The sequence below is a fragment of the Castor canadensis genome, chromosome 7, assembly GCF_047511655.1.
Source record: "Castor canadensis chromosome 7, mCasCan1.hap1v2, whole genome shotgun sequence".
Lineage (NCBI taxonomy): Eukaryota > Metazoa > Chordata > Mammalia > Rodentia > Castoridae > Castor > Castor canadensis.
In genome coordinates this window covers 63023855-63044209 of record NC_133392.1, presented here as the reverse complement: position 1 = coordinate 63044209, position 20355 = coordinate 63023855, and the positions used below count along the sequence as shown (strand labels likewise).

The 20355-nt window shown below is 37.1% G+C and overlaps 1 protein-coding gene across 5 annotated transcripts in view; it reads left to right on the top strand.

The window, feature by feature from the left end:
- Positions 1–8815, top strand: part of P4ha1 (prolyl 4-hydroxylase subunit alpha 1) — a 65386-nt gene extending 56571 nt beyond the window's left edge. For all 5 annotated transcript variants that reach the window (XM_020166561.2, XM_074079112.1, XM_074079113.1 and 2 more), the window contains 4 exons: positions 487–552; positions 3157–3225; positions 3730–3826; positions 5239–8815. In XM_020166561.2, coding sequence (XP_020022150.1) covers positions 487–552; positions 3157–3225; positions 3730–3826; positions 5239–5309 — 303 coding nt within the window. In that variant the 3' untranslated portion in view covers positions 5310–8815. The remainder of the gene's footprint in view (positions 1–486; positions 553–3156; positions 3226–3729; positions 3827–5238) is intronic.
- Positions 8816–20355: the final 11540 nt, after the last annotated feature.

Below are 20355 nucleotides of genomic sequence, written 5' to 3'. Positions count from 1 at the left end.
GCAAAAGATTATAATTTTTCTGGGATAAGTGCTGAGATTATATTTTAATTTAAAGTGTTCACTGTTCAAAAGAAAGGCAGTCATAATAGCACTAATATTTGGTGGGTTATGGGTTGAAAGTAAATTTCAGTGTGTTTTTACCCACAATGATCAAGCTTCATGAATGTAGCTAAGAAGCAGCTCTGATGTTTTATGCCTTTAGAAGCTAAACTTTTTTTTTTTAATCTATATTTCGTTGATATTGGCTCTTATTGTTTAGGCTAATCTGGGGTTTATTTTTTCCGTTGATTTATTCAAAAGTATCCAGTGTACAAGTTAAATCAAGTACTTGAGTTGCTAGTATATATAGTACGTTAGATATTATAAGGGCACCTTTTGGGGTTATTTTTGGCATATCCTTCAGCTTAATATTACTGATCTTTAGTTGCCATTGTAGTATTTGCATTACTGAATTTTATTCCATTAATCATGCTGTTTTATTCATAGAAAGATGAGCCAGATGCTTTCAGAGAGCTTGGGACAGGAAATAGAATTGCTACATGGCTATTTTACGTAAGTATTTTACGTATTTTTTTAAGTTAGGATTTGATCACATAACTCATTTATTTTGGTCAGTTAAGTTTGTTGAGCATAGCTCCTATTCAGCATCATAAAGGTTTTATAGCCAAGTAAAGGGAGTTATTAAAGCTTTATATGTAGTTTGTAATATAGATGTTCATTGTAGAAACTTAAAGCTCTGAAGCAAATTCCACCACTTGGAGATAATCATTAATATTTTAGAGTAAAGACCATCTCTTTAGTCATGTATAATATGTATATATAGGAATTCCTATATATACATACACATATCTTTTGAATTAAATTTTTTAATTGAAGCATATTGTATGAAAATATGCACATCATAAGTATATAACGTGGTAGTGTTTTACAGTGTGACCACACCTGGTATTAAGAGACAGCACACTATAGTACCCCACAAGGTCCATCAGCAATAACCACTTCCATATTGTTTGAAGTTTTAAAATAGTATGATTATAACAATATTTGAAGAATTATATTTAGATTTTTTTGTGTGTAATGCTGGGGATTGAACCCAGGGCCACATACATGCTGCATATACACTTTACAACTGAAACAACATGCCCAGTTCAAAAATTAAATTTTGATCATAGTCTTTCTTCCAGTTTTTTATTGCTATATAACAAATTACCCCAAAACTGGGGTTTATTGTTTATTTATTTCAAGATGCTAGGGATCAAACTGAGAACCTTGCATATGCTCTGAATGGTTTTAAAAGTCCTATGCTGTACCGACAAGCTAGCTGGGCATTTACTTTGGTTTTAAATCTCATTTTTATTATTAGCTCTCATAGTGGGGTTGACTGAACTCACCTCATGGTTCTCACTCATGCAGTTGCAGTTAAATGGCACTGGGGTCATCTTTTAGGTTAAGGCTGGCTATCTGCCACCATACCTACAATTCTGGCTGATTGCAAGAGCAAGCATTCCAAAAGGACAATTGCAGACATGCTATTTTTTTATGACCTGCCCTTGAGAAGACATAGGGTAATTGTGCTGTATCCTATTAATCCAAGCTGGTCTTCCTAGCTTCAAGGTAAGGAAGTTTGAGATGAATTTGAGTGTCATGTAAGAAGAATATGCAGGAAAAAATAAAAGAGCATTTAGGGACTGGGTGAATGTCTCAGTGGTAGATCACTTGTATGAAGCTCTGGGTTGGATCCCAAGCACTGTGCTTAAGAAAAGGCATGTCAGGATGAAATATATTGGCATGTGTTACAGATGGAAAAAGGCATTCTATAACCTTTCATTTAAAAAGATGTATTTGTATCTAGACTTATTCTTTCCATTTCTTACCCTTTGAATTTTATGAAACTGTCTCAGTCTATGTATTCCTCTCTCCCTGCCTATCTCCTCATCCTCTTTCCATCCCTCCTTATCTCTGTCTCTCCCTTCTTCCCCATTTGCATCCTTTTCACAACTCCACCTTGTTTCCATCTAAGGTACATTACTAAAGCTCATAATATAAAAAAAAAATTAGAGCTGAATATAAAGGGAAAACCAGGAGAAAAAGAGTACCGTGTATAAATTCATGCTGTTGAAAGCTTGTGTACTTTCTAGAAGTTAGTTCTCCATAGAAATTGTACCAGTTTATCCCACCTTTAAGTATAATGTATTGTCAAACTTTCTAATCTGTACATCTTTCACTTACCAACTTGGCAGTCATGTATTTCAGTTTGCATTTCTCTTGCTAGAAGGGTTGAGCCTCTTGTTTTAGATTTAAGGGCCATAAGTATTTCTTTGTTCCTGTGATTTGTTTCATCCCATATTTCTTTGCTTTGTGAATATTGGTGTGTTACTTGGTCTGTTATTTATATATGTTATTTATTTGACTATTAGATTATATGACTTTCTTCTTACTGTATATACCCTTTCTATGTTTCTAAAAGTTATAAAGCATTTTAATTTTAGTATACATTTCTTCTATTATTTAAAAACTGTTCCCAGATGGGCCACCTGGCATCTAATTAGTTTTCCAATCATGGTAAAGCATTCCTATAACTTTTAAGTATCTCCAAGGTTAATTTTCTCATTAAGAGCTGTTAGCTATTCATTATTAATCATATATTACTGTCAAAATACCTTCAGTTAATTTTTATCTTAAACTATGATATAAACATCATACCTTGTATTCTTTGTCTTTGTAAGTCACTTGTTTTAGATTCAGCAATCTGATACAGCACATAGTTGACTTTTCCTTGATGATGTACCTGAATCTTCCTATACATTCTGCTTATGTTGCTTTTCAAAAAATCTTCACTATAAGATCTGTGCTTCCTTTACCTTATTTTGGTGCATGTGCTTTTTTTCAGTGAATGTACAAAGTTTGTGTTTGTACATTATATAGTTTTATGACTATATAATCTTGCAATCTACTTGTTAATATGTGTTGATTTTCTAGTATATATAAAGGCTAAACAGCAATTTTTTTGGGTTTTGAAAAACTGAGTACTCTGCAAAACCCATGTATGTATATAAGTCTGCAGATTCCCAGTGTTCAATATCAGCTCCTCCTCACAATGGCATGTTTTGCTTTTTTCCACCAACAGTTTTGATAATATCCTCCTGTCTTTTATAGATGAGTGATGTGTCTGCAGGAGGAGCTACTGTTTTTCCTGAAGTAGGAGCTAGTGTTTGGCCCAAAAAAGTAAGCTGGGTTTGTTGGGAGCCAGGTTGGGGGGCCCTGAGGGAGTATTTTTGTCTTTTTCTTTCTCCCCTGCATAAGAGTTGCTCCTGTATTTCATGGTCTAATTTAGTGATTTACATTTTAAAATGTAGTATACTTAGGGACTATGTTATGTCTAGATAGGATTATGTGTGTGCTTTATTTTATATTTTTGAGGGGGGTATAATTTACCTTGAGTGCCTAGCGATAAGGAGCACTCAGGGATTAGTATTTAAAAGTCCTTTTTTCTAAAATTGATTTTCACATGATTTTTTCCCCTCTATTGCTGGATTTATTTGTTTGTTTAGGTAAATACTCTTTGTCAAGCAGCTTTTTAGTATTAACTTTTTCATATGATCAACAAAAGTTAATAAACTTTCAGAATTAAGTTAGAGGAAGAAATAATACTGCTGTAGAGGGAAATACATATTATATAGAAAGTGACTGAAATTTTATCTGGAGGTAATTTTGAATTGTTCTTCATAGGGAACTGCTGTTTTCTGGTATAATCTGTTTGCCAGTGGAGAAGGAGATTATAGCACACGGCATGCAGCCTGTCCAGTACTAGTTGGAAACAAATGGGGTAAATATTTCCTGAATTCTAGGAAAAGAATTTGTGATTTTTATCTCACTTTGAAACCATTATAATCAATACCTTAAAATAAGACCAAAACACCTCCTCCCAAAGATTTTCCTAATATAACTTTTCCTGATCTTAATTTAAATTTGTATTCCTCACATCAGCATTTTGATACAGATTTTTAAATTTTTAAAATGGGGTCTTGCTATGTAGTCCAGGTTGGCCTCTAACTTGCAATCCTCCTGAGTGTTGAGATTATGGCGTGTGCCACTATGCCTAGCTCAGATTTTAATTTCGTTTCCGTTTGTTATTCCAAGAAACACTAATTGACTCAAAGTTGAGTAAGAAATCTTAAACCCCTAAGAGGTCAAAGTCTAATTGAGACTACATACCAATGAATAAATCAAAGTATAGTGCAGTGCATACTAAAAGATGCAGGCAGGAGATGGTGATTCCTTAAGTTTGGGGAGCCTTCTTCAAATTTTAATTTTTGTCCCCTTAGGATAGGACAGTTTTTCAGGCATGTTAGGCACCAGGACTAGTATGAGACTAGAATTAGCACCTACAATGCAAAACTTACCAGAGGGCCATCCAGGTACAGGGTTACCCACATTAACAAAAGAAGTGAGAAAAGAAATAGGTACATTAATTTTAATATATTAACTTCATATATCCATTTCACCAACCGTATTTCAATAGCCACACGTGTCTAGTAGTTAATCAAGATTTAAAATTCTGACCCAGTGCATATTGAAAACCACAGGACTACAGTAAGGAAGAGGCTGGTTTGGGAGAGATCAGTTTTGAAGGCTCTTTTCCATTTCTAAGTGGGCAATGATGAAGCCTGGACTAAAAGCAGCAGCCAGAGGATTGGGGAACAAATAGTTGACTCAGGAGACACACAAGGAAAACTGGCAGGGATTTATGAATAAAGACTGGATCCAAGGGTTGGTAAAGGTAAAAGCGCAGTAAGAAATATTTTGTACTTTTAGTGCCATTGATTGGGTTCTACGATTCCAGAGGCCTTTACCTTTTTGGAACCAAGGAAATTTAATGAGCACATAGTATCAGTGATTAATCAGAGTTGCTCCTCTAGAAGGGAGGGGTTTTGTTTGTTTTTTAATATGTCTTGGTGTTTTGGAGGTACTTTGAAAGTGGGTTGAAACGGTATTCTATTCTGTCTGTACCTGCATCTTTACAGATACTTGTCTCATATTTTGAAGACTGATTTCAGGATATGTAGATAGCTTCTCATAGGCATACAAAAAAGTATATGTACACATAAAAAACCTTCTAACATTTAGTCTGATTTTTAAATAGCATCTGTTTTATCTGATTTTGTTCTTGAGTTTTTAATCCATGGTGAAACTTTGTTTTAGAAGGAAAGAAAAGTAAAATACTTTTTTCTCCTACAGTATCCAATAAATGGCTTCATGAACGTGGACAAGAATTTCGAAGACCATGCACCTTGTCAGAATTGGAATGACAAACAAGCTTCCCTTCCTCTCCTGTTGTACTCTAATGTGTCCGACACACACAGTTCCTAGTCTTAACTTTGAAGAGTTTACAATCGACTAACACTCCATAATTGATTGAATCATGAACCTCATCCCATGTTTCATCTATGGACAATCACTTCATTGGTTTTTTTCTTTTAAAAGTAACACTAAGTTATCACATTGTATAAAACCTTAAAGTTTAGTTGATATCAGGCAGAGGTTAAAAAATGAAGAATTTTAATTTTTCTGGTTGTTGTGGGGATTGAATTTAAGACCTCATGCTTGCTAGGCAAGTGGTCCACTGCTTGAGCTATTCCACCAGCGTAGAGATTTAAAAAAAAAAAAACAAAACACCTTTTTGTTGGTTAAAAAATAGACTTCAAGCATCAAATCTTAGTATTTAACTACATCTTAGTAGGTTGTAGACCAGAATGGACTGTGTGATTAGGAAACAGATAACCTCATGTTGGTTTATTTTCTGGATCTGCCTAAACACTAGTAAGAAGTTAGAACTCTAATCTGGGTTCTACGTGATGTTTGACCCTCCAAACATTCTCTTAATTTTTTTTCTCCCAAGTCCTATTAAAGAAGTATATTTTGCCAAGCCCCTTTTCTCATAGCTTCTCTGTGGTGAGTTAAAATACTTCAATTAAAAATACTTTTAACAGAAAGTCCTGCATAGCAGCACTGGATCTTCTTAACTAAAATGCTCATTTAGGTTATTTCTCCTTTTTCTTAAATGACTGATTTTTTTTTTTTTTTGTCCAGAAGCTTTGTGTGTGTGCGCCAATAACTTCTTATTCCTGCTACAGCAGGGTGGTGATATTGGCCTTCTAATTAAACATTGTGCCTTAGGAGACTGGAAGTTTGATGATGTACAGGTCCTTTCAATGATGAGGGAATTGATTTTTTTAAAAAATGTTTTTCTTAAAAAGCCAAAATGTTTTTTTTTTTTTAATTCTGAAATGTGTGTGACAACAATGACCTATTTATGATCTTAAATCTTTTTTTTTTAAATGTGTCTGTTTTCTGTGTGGTATTTTTCATATTTAAATCTGAATATATGATATAGCAATAACAAGTTAGTTCTAATTTATGTTACTTCTTTAGTACATAAGAGGTTTACAACTCACACTGATAACACATTATGGAAGGGAAATTTAGCCTGTGAAGTTTCAGTCAGTCAAAATATGTTTTCTCAAAAAAATAAAAATGTTTACTTCAGGCTAGGGGTATAGATCAATGGTAGAGCCGTACCCATCATACACATGGCCCTGGGTTTGTTTCCTAGCACCACCACAAAGAAGTGTTTCCTTCATAAAGAGCTCAGCTATGGTTATGGGGTTATTATATTTGTACTTGAGGCTTTCTCCTATTCAAAAATAGGGTACAGTGGTATAAAGCTGTCAGGCTTCAGTATGCTAATTCCATAAGGCTAACTCTTTGGGGAAGATTTTTGGTTAATTCTCTGGGAAAATAAGTATTTTTACCTATATATAAAATGAACTATGAAGTTCTTTCCTCTCAACACTGTTTTATCACATGTTTTAGCAAAATATACTGAGAATTAAAATCAGCACTTTAATCCACTCATGTTTTGTAACCATAGGTGATTTAAAACAAGAACTTTTTTTAGGCTGGAGGTATAGCTCAGGGGCAGAGCACATGCTTGGCAGATATGAGCCCCTGGATTCAGTCCCCACTACCAGAAAAACTAGTTAAGATGAAAGCAACAAATTCAAATGTGTATAAATAAATTGGGGGTTCAAGGCTGGAAAATAAGATTTATTCTCAGCCAGGCACCGATGTCTCACTCCTGTAAGTCCCAGGTACTCAGGAGGCAGAGATCAGGAGGTTCGAAGCCAGCCCAGGCAATTTTTCAAGAGACCCTATCTCAAACAAAAAAGGGCTGGTTAACATGGCTTAAGGCATAGGTCCTGAGTTCAAACCCCAGTACTGCAAAAAAAAAATAAATAAATGAAAATTCTCATGTTTTACAAGTAGATTCTACAAGAAATTATGTTCCACAATCTCGTAAATTTTCTCATTCAATCCAGAATCCCACATGAGGATCTTGTCAGAGTTAGATCTCAGAACCATCCAAGGTGTCATAATTACCAGTGATTTGTCTTTCAGTATGAAAAGGGAGAAAAATCCAATGGTAAGCTGTACTCTAATTGTCATAAAAAAGATTATGCTAACATCTTAAATGAGGACTAGAATTACCCTAGAAAATGGGAAAGCTTAGGTGTCCTCACCAAACCCTTTCCTTCAAGATTGGAAGTTTCACCATTCATTAGATTTAAAAAGCTATTTTCAGTATGAAGCAAACCAAGTATTACCAGGATATCCTACACAGCAGGTGAACAAACGTGATAACCAGGTAATTTACTTGGTGAGCTATAGAAAGAATAAAGTCACTTTGGAATTATTCAGCTAAATGTTACATGCAACAATGAAAGAATCAGCATGTACTTCAGTAAGTATTTAATAAAGTGGTTATTTCAGTGTGAGAAGATATAATAAAGTGTTCAGTTGAGAAGAGTTGTAAGCAGTAAAGTAATATGTAATATAAACTAATTGTGTATGTGTAATTGAAATCTTATTGCTGCTGAGAACATATCTATGTGTTCATTTATGTGTAGTGCACCAAAGCTAACCAGGTGAATGACTGGGAAACTTGCAGTGTAGTGCAAAAATATTCATGATTAAGTCAGTCATGATCAGGAATAGATAAAGATTGCTAGGAGAAAACAGAATAGAAAAGTGGCATTTTAATCTGGGTAGCCAGCAAAACAAGAGCTAGTCTTTCTTGGCAGTACCTGTTTCCACTGTGGTAAAAGCAGGTGTTTTTAAAAAGGAATAATGGGAAACCTAGAAAGGAATGAATCGTCAACACTCTAGAGTATCATGAATTGTCAGATTTACCAGAATAGAATGGATTTATTTTCCTGAATAGAATGGATTTATTTTCCTGATGTCCTTGGGCATTATTCCACCACCCTAAGGGTGCCCTGCAAAATTAACTGTAGGTAAACCCTTCAAGCTCTTGCTGCTTGCTTTATTTTTTGTATAAATGTAGCTTTCAGTTACCTTACTATTGTCCTTACTTAAACAATCAAGAGGAGTGGAAACTGGTTTCACCACCAACCCTAAATCTGCCCTTCACCTGCTTTTTGAAGCCTTGTTGAACTCCCTTTGCAGGGGTATTCTGTTGAGATTAATTGTACAGAGCAAGATAATCATAGATTAGGTAAGCTTCAAAAGCAAAATCCTTAACGTTTGCCATTTGGTCTTTCCAGTTTCATAATAGGTTTATTTCTAATATAAATCTGTTTTAGGCTAAGCACCTTAATTCAGAATAAAGCAATTTAGGGCTGCTGGAGTGGCTCAAGTGGTAGAATGCCTGCCTAGCAAGCAAGAGGCCCTCAGTTCAAACCCCAGCACTGCCTCCACCCCCACCCCCCAAAAAAAAAAAGAAAACCCAAACCCAGAATAAAGCAATTCAAATTTAGAGTGATGCGCACTTTACATTTCTAGGCTTCATGGAGGATTTCCTCAGGTCAGTCTCCTCTTAGAAAAGTCATTTACTTAAATTCCAATTTAAGAATAATTCAGAATTATTACAGTGTCTACCTTAAAGCCATAAGTGTAGCTGATCTCTACAGCATTGTGGGTTTTACATGGGCTTGGATATATGATTTACTTTATTTTTTGGTGGGACTGGGGCTTGACCTTAGGGCTTATGTACTTACAAATGGATATATGATTTAAGTCATATAAGTACGTAATGGTTAACTTCTAACATATTAATCTTAACCTTTGATACTTACATAGTAGTGTTAAATCTTATGATTAAATAACAATAGTTGGGTTTTTTTGTCTTTCTTTTTTTGGCAGTACTGGGGTTTGAACTTAAGGCTTCATCTTGCTAGGCAGGCACGCTTACCACTTGAGCCACTCCGCCAACCCTATTTTGTGTTGGGTATTTTCGAGCTAGGGTCTCACAAACTATTTGTGCTAAGCTGCCTTTGAACCTCAGTCCTCCTGATCTCAGCCTCCCAAGTAACTAGGATTACAGGTGTGAGCCACTGGTGCCCAGCTTTTACTTTACTTTTAAAAGGCTAAAATACTAAGATTCTATGACATTAGATATTACTCATGAAATAGAAAAAAGCAGTCGTCATTAAAATTAATCAGTGCTCTCTCTCCCACATTCCCATTTTTATTTATGTAACAGTGGGTAAAATAGTTTATGAAAAAGTCTACAGAGTGTCAAAGAGCTTATGTCAAAATGAGAATAAACTATGCACCTTAGTTTGAAGAAAGCCATGTGTTATCTCAGTAGAAACCAGCACTTTGAAGTTAACCTTGCTTAATGCCCACTTCCCTCCCTTGAACTGGAGGGAGAAGAGAAGAACTTACTTCCCAGGTTCTACCTTGTCTAGAAATTGCCTGAAGGACTAACATGGGGAAAAGCCTACAGGACTTTAAGCCATCACCCCAGCCAAAGCTCAGAACATACCCTGATAACTAAAGAGCTGTTTTATTTATTTTTTATTTTTTTAAATACCCAATCTTCAGAAAACTACAAGGCATGCAAAGAATGGGGAAGCATGACCCATCTAAAGGGAGAGTGGTAGAAGCCATCTTTGAAGAAACACAGGCTTCAGAGGTACTAGAGAAGACTTTATTTAACAAACACCTATCTGAAAGCTAAAGAAAAGCATGGACAAAACTAAAGGAAGTCATGAAAATGATGAATGAGCAAAATGACACTATCAAAGATATAAAATGAAGCCATACAAATTCTGGAACTAAAATATATAATAGTTGAAAGTTTCACTAAAGGCTTGACATTGTGGTACGTGTCTATAATCCCAGCATTTGGAAGGCTGAGGCAGGAGCTTCGTACACCCTGGAGTACATATACCCTGTTTCCAAAAAAAAAAAAAACCAGTTTAACAGCACACTAGAATTAAAGTTGGACTGTTACAACACTGGGATGTTACCTGTACTCCCCATGACAAATACAACTGAGAATATTGGGATGGGGGTGTGGGGAGGGAATTCTCTGGCCATTTAAGCAACAGCATTTGAATTACAAGGAAGAGAAAATTAGATTAGCAGGTGTTTACAGCAACACTGTCCCATTCAGAACATGAATATATTTAAGATAGGGAAAGAAAAATACTCTATCTAGTATAACTAAGTATAAATAACACAGATAAGTCTTATCAGTATGCAGGAAGTCAGGCATATTGTTCCTACAATCCTTTCCTAAAGAATCAACTAGAAAATGAGTTGCTGACACCAGCATGGAACTTTTGAAACAGGAATGAAAGACAAAGCAACCTTTCAAATATGTAGGATATACCAGAAGTTACAGGGAAATACGTAACTGGGGGGGGCTTTGGTCGGGGGGTGGGAATAGGGTCTTGTCATATAACCCAGGCTGGTCTCTAACTTGAAAACTTCCCACCTTGGCCTTCTCCTCTGTCCCCAGTGCTGGAATTACAGGCATGTTCCATGAAACCCAGCTAATGTTTACGATTTTTAAATACATTTTTAGTATTATACCAGAGCATTATGTTCAAAAAAGTACACAGAAAAAAAAGTGAGAAATAAACAGTGCTGAGATGAAAGTTCACCACACTGAACACCCATGTTAGAAGTTAGATGTTAAACTAGGTTTCCACCTTACAAGCTTAGAAAACCCCTACAACGGAAAGTTATTTAACAATAAAAAGTAAAAGATAAAGTCAGTTGCCAAGATCCTCATGATGTGTGATTCTATATCTAGAATAGGCAAGTCTACAGAAAAGTAGCAGTTACTGCTTGCCTGGAGAGGTCCCCTGGGGGAATGATAGCCAAGAGGTGTAAAGTTTCTTTTTGGGGTAATGAAAATGTTTTTAAGTTGTAGTTACAACATTCTGCGAATATACTAAAAGCCACTTTAAGTTAGTAAATTACATGGTATGTAAATTAATCTCAATGATTTTTTTTAAAGTGGAAACAAGCTGGGCATAGTGGTTTACATCTGTAAATTTAGGAGGCTGCGGATTGTTGAGTTCAAAGCCAGTCTGAACTCAGTCCCTGTCTCAAAAATACAAGAAGAAAATCTCCAAGGATGCTTTATAAAGAAGATACTTCAGGGCCTTACCACAAACCATCAGAAAAGTTGTAATAAGATCAAATTAACCCATAAGTCAGCAGAGAAGGGTAACAGAGATCAGAAATAAATGAAATAGAAAATGGAGAAAATACAGAGAAATTCAAAGAAACCAAATCCTGATTTAATAGATCAATACAAATGATAAACCTGTAGCTAGACTGATAAAAGGAACAAAGAAGAAACAGATTGCCAATGTCAGGCATGAAAAAAATTGAGTAATTGAAAAGTTGGTTTGAAGTCATAAATCCAACCTAAGTAATTTACCATAGGACCAGGATAAAAGAGAAAAAAAAATACATTAATCATTTCGATAGATGAAAACATTTGATATATTTCCTCAACTTGATAAAGGGCATTTACAAAAATCTTGTACTGCCCAGTGGCTCAACCTGTAATCCCAGCTACTCAGGAGGCAGAGATCAGGAGGGTTGCGGGTCAAAGCCAGCCCAGGCAAGTAGTTCCGTGAGACCCTGTTTAGAGTACCTTCCTAGCAAGCTCAAGGTCAAGGTCCTGAGCTCAAGGTACTGGTGAGTACCACAAAACAAAAACCTTTCTCTACCATCATATTTAAGTGGTAAAATGCTATGTTTGGAATAAGGCAACAGTGTCTTCTTCCCCACACTTCTATCAACATTGTAGTGGAGTGCAATAACATAAGGAAAAGAAAAGGCACAAACCTTAGAAAGGAAATAGTCATTACAGGTGACAATGATTGCTTTTATAAAAATAATCTTAGGGAATGTACGAAAGAAAGCTTTTAAAAACTATCAGGATAATTAGAATGTAGTATGCAAAGTGGGTATACAGAGATTAATTAGAAACTGATTTTTTTTTTTTTTTTTTAGTGGTTCTGGGGTTTGAACTGAGGGTCTTGTGCTTACTAGGCAAGTGTTCTACCACTTGAGCCCCATTCTAAGCCCTTTGTTCTCAATTGGTTTTTCAGATAAAGTCTTAACTTTGCTCTGGCTGGCCTTGAACTGCAATCCTCCTACCTCTTGGTCCCTCCCAAGTAGCTGGGACCACAGGCATGTGCCACCATGCCTGGTTTTAGGAAGTAAAATTTAAAAAACATGTATAATAGCCTCCAAACTGTTGCATTTGGAATTAAGTTTAAGAAAATGTGCAAGAGCTATATATTGAGAAAATGTAAGAATGGGACATTGCTGAGAAATTTTAGAGAATCTCTAAATAAATGGCTATACTATATGACCTTATTTAAAGACTTCTTATAAAGCAACAGTAGTTAAGAGTGTTACCGTAATAAAAATAGACAGATGAACCAGATGTGGTGGTACACACCTGTAATCCCAGCATTTGGGAGGCTGATCATGAGTTCTTAGTCCCAGCCAGGGCCCACTTCATGGCTGGCACCCTCTAAGAACTCCATGCTTATTCAATGTTCTGTAATCGCTGTCTTCAAGTTCTTAAATTTCTTAACTTTGAATTTATGTCTTATAGATGAGATCTGGTAAGAGGGGAGTGTGTATGTGTCCAGTAGAGAATTAACCTTAGGGCTGTACATGGCTCCACAGGAACACAGGGCAGATTATCTGACAATTTCTCAGCAGAAATCTAGAATCCAGAGGCAGTAGAATGATATATTTAATGTGCTAAAAGAAAAAAAAAAAAGAAGAAGAAATTTAAATATTCCTAGAAAAATAAAAGCTGGAGGAGTACATTACCATTAGATCTACCTTGTAAGAAACGCTGAAGGAAATCCTTCAGATTGGGATGCTCAGAATTAACTCAGAGCTACATGAAGACAGAAAGATCTCAGGTAAAGTCATAGGCAAATGCAAAGCATTTCTTTACGAGATTAGCACAATTTTGTTCCATAACTTCATCTTTTATTTTCTAAGTTATTTAAAAAACAAATGACTATGTAATTGTAACCCTGTCACTGGGTATAATGTACATAAAGGTAGAACTTAGGACACTGATAAAAGGGAGGGCAGAGTTGGATAGTAGTAGTTTCCATATGTGAACAGAGTTCTATACATTTGTTCAAATTATTCAGATTATGTTGTTACAACTTCATGGTAACCACAGAGAGAATATCTGAAAACTTTATACAAAATCAAGTAAGAAGGGAATCAAGGTGTGCCACTACTTTAAAAAAAAAAAAAATCAGCTGAACACAAAGTGAAGCTGTAAGACACACAAACAGCAAAATAGCAATGTCTTAAGCCCTCCAATAAAAAAAAAAAAAGATTTGTAAAATAGATTTAAAGAAAACATAAAAAGTGGACTGAGCGCATGCTCAATGGTACAGTGCTGGCTGAGCTCAGCCCTCATGAACTGAGTGTATGTGTATAAAACACTCCCTTTAGGTCTAAAGAAAAAAAAATAGGCTAAAAATAAAAGGAAATAAAAATATATCCATGCAAATAGTAACCAAATGAGAATTGACACAATTATCCTACTATCACTCAGAATAGACTTAAGTGAAAAACTAGTATAAGACAAAGGACATTATGTATTGATGAGTCAATTCACTGAGGCATAAAAAAGTATGTGGTGTCAGAACTCAGAGAAAAGTAAACTTTGACAGAATTAGCACAGCAATAGTTGTCCAGTAATTGTAGAATGCAATAGCTCTCCATCAATAATGGGTAGAATAATGAGGAAGAAAATCACTAAGGAAATAGAGGGCTTGAACACAGAGCAAGTAACTGATACACTTAGGATAGTACCCAACAACAGCAGAATGCATGTTTTCCTCAGATGTACGTGGAATGTATGTTAAGGCATAAAACAATCTCTAATAAAACTTAAAAGATTGAGATCTCATGGGAAGAGTAAAAGCAGTGCTAAGAGGAATATTTACAGCTGAAAACACATTAAAAAATAGGAAAGTAAGAGTCTTTGCTCCCATTTCCTGCATGGGGAACAGGAGATGTTTCTCTTTCCTTTCCTCTCTCCCCGCCTCTTGTCTATACTTTATCCTGTTACACTAAAATAAATCCTTGCTAAAACTTTCACACACACACACACACAGGAAAGTATCAGGTGTGGTGGTGCACGCCTACAATACCAGCACTTAGGAGGTTGAGGCAGGAGGATCCTGAGTTCAAGACCAGCCTTGGCTACATACTGAGACCCTGTTTCAAGAAAAAGAAAAAACCCAAAAAACCTCAAATAACCTAACTTTACCCTTAAAGAACTAGAATAGAAAGCCAATAGAGAAAAAAAACAAAACCAAAGTTGGTTTTATAAAAGTAATAGGAAGAGCATTGGGAATCAAAGGTGACAGGACAGCTGAACAGCATGGAGAAAACAGAAGGCAACACAGAAAGTAGGAAACAACTCCCTGCGGGGAGGAGGGCCCAAAGTCCCAGGGACAACAGACTGGCAGTCCTAGCCTCGTGAGAAACCCATGGCTTTCATAAACTAAGTCCAGGTTGGATTTGGCATGACAGTGACTTCCGAGTGGCAGCCTCGTGTTGGGAGGAAACCAGTGCTACAGCCAGGTGTTACTGGAGAGGCGGCTTACTGTTTGAGGCAGCGCTCCTCCCCGACCTGAGGACAAGGAACGGTCACAGGTCCGGGAGCCTGGGGACAGCTGTGTGTATGACCCAGCCATGACGGTCTGCCATGGACACGCTGAGAAGGTAAGCAGCAGGGAGCTGAGGCTGTGGGAGGTGCCATGGTTGGAGCATCTGCCCTCTGCGACAAGGAGTGAGTCCTCTCGCCTGCGGGTTATGGCGGAGGATGAGAGTCCCCAAGGTTGGCATTGCTGCCGCCCTAGCACACGTGGTTTGCCTCCTCCCTCCTGCGTGGTTACTGCTGGGGCGGGGCTCTGTCAGCACCGAGCCCCGCAGGCTCAGGTCCCCTCTCTCTCCAGTGCAGAATCCCATGTGTGTCTGCTGCAGCCATACTCGTGCTCTTGGGGACACCCGTGCAGACATGGGGCCTGGGGAGTGAACGGAAACCTGCCGAGCCCTCAGGCCACAGAGCTCACTGGGGCCAGCCACTGGTGTGCATCCAGCAATGGGTACACAGAGAAGGGGACTTCTACAGTCACCAGCCCTGACAGTGGGCCTCAGCCCGCGTCCAGCATCAGCTGGTACCCTGGGAACAGGGAGGAGCTACAGTAAGTTTAGCTAGAACCCACTCCTGCCCAGACCTGGTGGATTCCAGCGTCAGAGGACCTGGAAAGAAGCTTCTTGAGTTCCTTGCTTTTTTGGGTTTTTTTTTTAATTATTATTTTTTAAAATCCTTTTACTTTTTTCTTTAGTATTATTTGTTTGGTTTTTTGTTTGGGTTTTTTTTTTGTTGTTGTTGTTGTTGTTGTTTTGAGGTTTTTTTAGTTTTTGGAGACAGGGTATCACTGTCTGTGTAGCCCAGGCTGGCCTCAAATTTGCAATCCTCTTGCCACTGCTTCCCAAGTGCTGGGATTACAGCACAAACCACCACACCCAGCTAGTATTATTTATGTTATTTGTTTGTGGTACTGGGGTTTTGAACTCAGGGCCTCATGCTTGCCTTGTAGGCGTCTACCTCTTGAGCCATGACCCCAACCCTTTTTTTTGCTTTATTTTTTAAGTAGGGTCTCATGTTTTTGCCCAAGGCCAGCCTCAGATGGAAATCCCCCTACCCATGGCCTCCTGCATAGCTGGGACCATGCCTGGCTTATCGAGATAGGGTCTTGCTAACTTTTTTCCAGACTGGCCTCAAACTGTGATCCTCCTATTCTCCACCACTTGAGTAGCTGGTATTACAGACTTGAGCCACATGCCCTACCAAGCAAGACACACACAAAAAAAATCTTATTGTATTAAATCATACTTGAATAAAATTGGAAATCAACAGCATGAGAAATTACAGAAACTACATAAACTCATGAACATAGAAAAATACACTTTTTTAAAAGCTTTTGCTTTTAATTTCTAACTGAGCTCCTCAATGGACAAGCAGTTTCTGCATTTCTCATAGTAAGCTCTCATATTACACAGCTGTACTAAATTAAGTAAAACCAAATAGACCCTTCTAAATATCGGAAGTGATAAAACTGAACAATAGAGTTTACACAAAAATTACAAGAATTCAACCCAGGCTGGGCACGGATGGCTCATGCTCGTGATCATAGCTACTTAGGAGTCAGAGGCCAACCTGGGCAAAAAAGTTCACAAGACCCATCTCAACAGAGAAATGTGGGCACAGTGCCACACACCCATCATCACAGCTACTATAGGAAATGTAAACAAGTAGCTCGCATCCAAGTCAGCCTTGGCAAAAAGCAAGACTATCTCAAATATCTAGAACAAAAAGGGCTGGAGGTGTGGCTCAAGCGGTAGAGCACCTGCTACCAACGATGAAGCCCTGAGTTCAAACCCCAGTACCACCAAAAAAAATTTACTTTTGCATAGCTTATTTTCATACTTATTCTACCTGTTACTAAGAAATAAAAAGGAGCTGGAGGCCTGGCTCAAGTGATAGAGCACTTGCCTAGCAAGCGTGAGGCCCTGAGTTCAAACCCCAGTGCTGCCAAAAAAGAAAAAAATCAGATTGCAAATACATAACTTGATGTGCCTCACAGTATTAGAAAAATAAGAATAAACCAAATCCAAAATTAGTAGATGGAAAGAAATAATATCAGTGTGGAAACTAATGAAATAGACACTAAAAGAATAACAAAAAAGGATCAATGAAATAAAGAGTTGGTTCTTTGAAAATAAAATTGACAAACTCATAGCCAAATTAAAAGGCAAGAGAAGACTCCAATTTTAAGGTCTGAGATGGAAAGGGGTATTACAACGTACGTACACTACTGAAATTGAGAGGATCACTAGGGGTGTTTTTAAAACATATTCTAGTAAATTGGAAAATCTAGAAGAAATAGATGAATTCCTAGACACACATCCTTTAATGAAACTGAACTGAAAGTATATAAATAACCTAAACAGATCAATGACAAGCAATGAGATTAAAGCAGTAACAAAGTCTCTCAACCAAGAAAACCCTAAGATTGAATGGACTCACTGCTGAATTCTACCAGACCTTTACGGAAGAACTAACACCAATGTTCCTCAAACTATTACATAAAATATAAAGGGAAGAAATGTTTCTAAATTCCTGATCCCCAAACCAGTAAAGAATACAACAAAAAACTATAGATCAATTTCCTCAAACATAGATGAAAAAAATGCTCAATAAAATACTTGCAAATCGAATTCACCAACACATTAAAAAGATCATACACCATGATCAAGTTCGTTTCACTCCAGGAGGCAAAGATGAATAAAATATACAAATCAATAAATGTAATAGAGCACATAAATAGAATTAAGGACCAGATGTGATAGTGCACACCTACTCCAGAGGCAGAAGGATCATGAGTTCAAGGGAGGCCTATGGGAAAGTTAGTGGGCTCCTATCTCAAAAACAAAATATAGAACAAAAAAAGAAAGTTTGGAAGCATGGCTCAAGTAGTAGAGCATTTGCCTAGTGAGCCCTAGGTGCTGGGTTCAATCCCCAACACAAGGGGGAAAAAAAAAATTAAAGACAAAAATCTCATGCTCATCTCAATTGCTGCAGAAAAATATTTGACAAAATTGAACATCCTTTCAAGGAAAAAAAAAAAAAAACACTGAAAAAAATAGGACTAGAAGGAGTGTACCACAACATAACAGAGGCTACACATGACAAACAGCCAGCATTACATGGAACCAGGGCAGGGGGGTGGAGAGGACACGACACGGACATGAGATGGGACTGGAAGCATTTTCTCCAAAATTGAGAATGAGACAAGAGTATCCATTCTCTCCACTCTTCTTCAATACAGTGCTTGAATCCTAAGCCAGGGCAGGAAGGCAAGAGGAACAAGAAAAATGGATACCACCGAGTAAAGAAGTCAAATTACCCCCATTTGCAGGCAATATGATCCTATACTCAGAAGAACCTAAACATTCCACCAGAAAACTGTTAGAACTGATAAACACTTTCAGCGAAGTAGCAGGATAGATCAACATACAAAATTCAGTAGTTTTTCTGCACACCAATAACAAACATGCTGAGAAAGAAACCAAGACACAATCTCATTCACAAAGTCTCAAAAAAAAAATAAATGAAAAAAAAGAAAAACAAATTAGGAATAGACCTAACCAAGGAGGTAAAAGATCTGTTATGCAAACTGTAAAACACTGAAGAAATTAAAGACACTAGAAGGTAGTGAAATGACCTCCTGTGTTCATAGACTAGCATAGTTAATATTGTGAAAATGGCCAGATTACTGAAATATATCTACAGACTCAATGTAATCCTCATCAAAATTCCAAAGATATTCTTCACCTAAATAGAAAAAAAAATCCTAAAATTCATTATGGACACACAAGAGACTGAAGCAATGCTAAGGTAAAAGAGCAATGCTGGCGGTTTCATCATACCTGACTTTGAATTATACTACAGAGCCCTAGTAAAAAAAACAGGATGGCAGTAGCATAAAACCAGATTTGTAGATCCTGCACTAGCATAGAGGACCCAGAAATAAACTGTCACAGCTACAGCCATATCATTCTCAATAAAGGTGCCAAAAACATACAATGAAGAAAAGACAGCCTCTTTAACAAATGGTGCTGAGAAACCTGGATATCCACATGTTGAAGACTAAAATTAGATCCCTACCTCTCACCATGTACAAAAAAAAAAAAAAAAAAAAGCCAACTCAAAATGGATCTTAATGTAAGACCCGAAACTCTGAAGCTATTAGAGGAAAACACATTAAGACACAGCATCAGCAATGAGTTTCTGAGAAGGACTTTAAGAGCTCAGGAGATAGCAAAAATTCATAAGCGATATGGCATCAAATTAAGAAGCCTCTGTACAGAAAAAGAATTACCAGAGTGAAGAAACACCTACAGAATAAGAAAAAAATCTTTGCCAGCTACTCAACCCACAGGAAATTAATACCCAGAACACATAGAACACAAAAAATTAAACACCAAAAGAACAATCCAATCACTAGGCAAATGAACAGACAGTTCTCAAAAGAATAAGCACAAATGGCCAATAAATAGATGTAAAAATATTCAACAGCCTTAGTCATCAGGGAAATGCAAATCAAAATGACATTAAGATTCCGTCTCACCCCAGTCAGCGCAAACGCCAACAAGGATGTGGAGGGAAGGAATGCTTACTGTTCGTGGGAACACCAATTGGTACAGTCATATGGAAATCACTAAACTTAAAAACAGAACTACTGTATTACCCAACTACCACTCCTGAACACACTCCTGAAGGAATCAAGGTCAGTATGCAACAGAGACACCTGCATACCAATGTTTATTGTGGCAGTATTCACAACAGCCAAGCTATGCAATCAGCCCAGGTGAATGGATAAAGAATACGTGCTAAATATGTTCAATGGAGTATCAGCCAGCCATAAAGAACAAAAAATGTGATTTGCAGGAAAATGTATGGAACTGGAGATCATTATGTTAACTGTAATGAGGCAGACTCAGAAAGGTAGTGTGTTTTCTCTCATATGCAGACTCTGCATAAAAAAAAAATGACAGCAGAAGAGGGACTATTTGGGAAGAGGACTTGGGAGGGAGGAGGAGGGACAAGAGAGGATAACAGGAGGTGAATTTGTGCATCTGTGATAATGTCACAATTAAGATAAACTAACAAAAAACAAATCAAGAAAATGGACAAACCCTTAGTTAGAATGACAAAGTAAAAGAGAAGTCCTAAATTGCTAAAGTCAGAAATGAAAGTGGATGTTACTGAATCCAGCTCTGGAAGCTCATTCCCTTAAAAAAAAAAACCAAAAAATAATGTCCACAGAACAAGCCTTGGGAGTAGAGAAAGATTTTATTCACTGGCCAAGAATGGAGAAGAGGGAGCCATGTTCACAGATC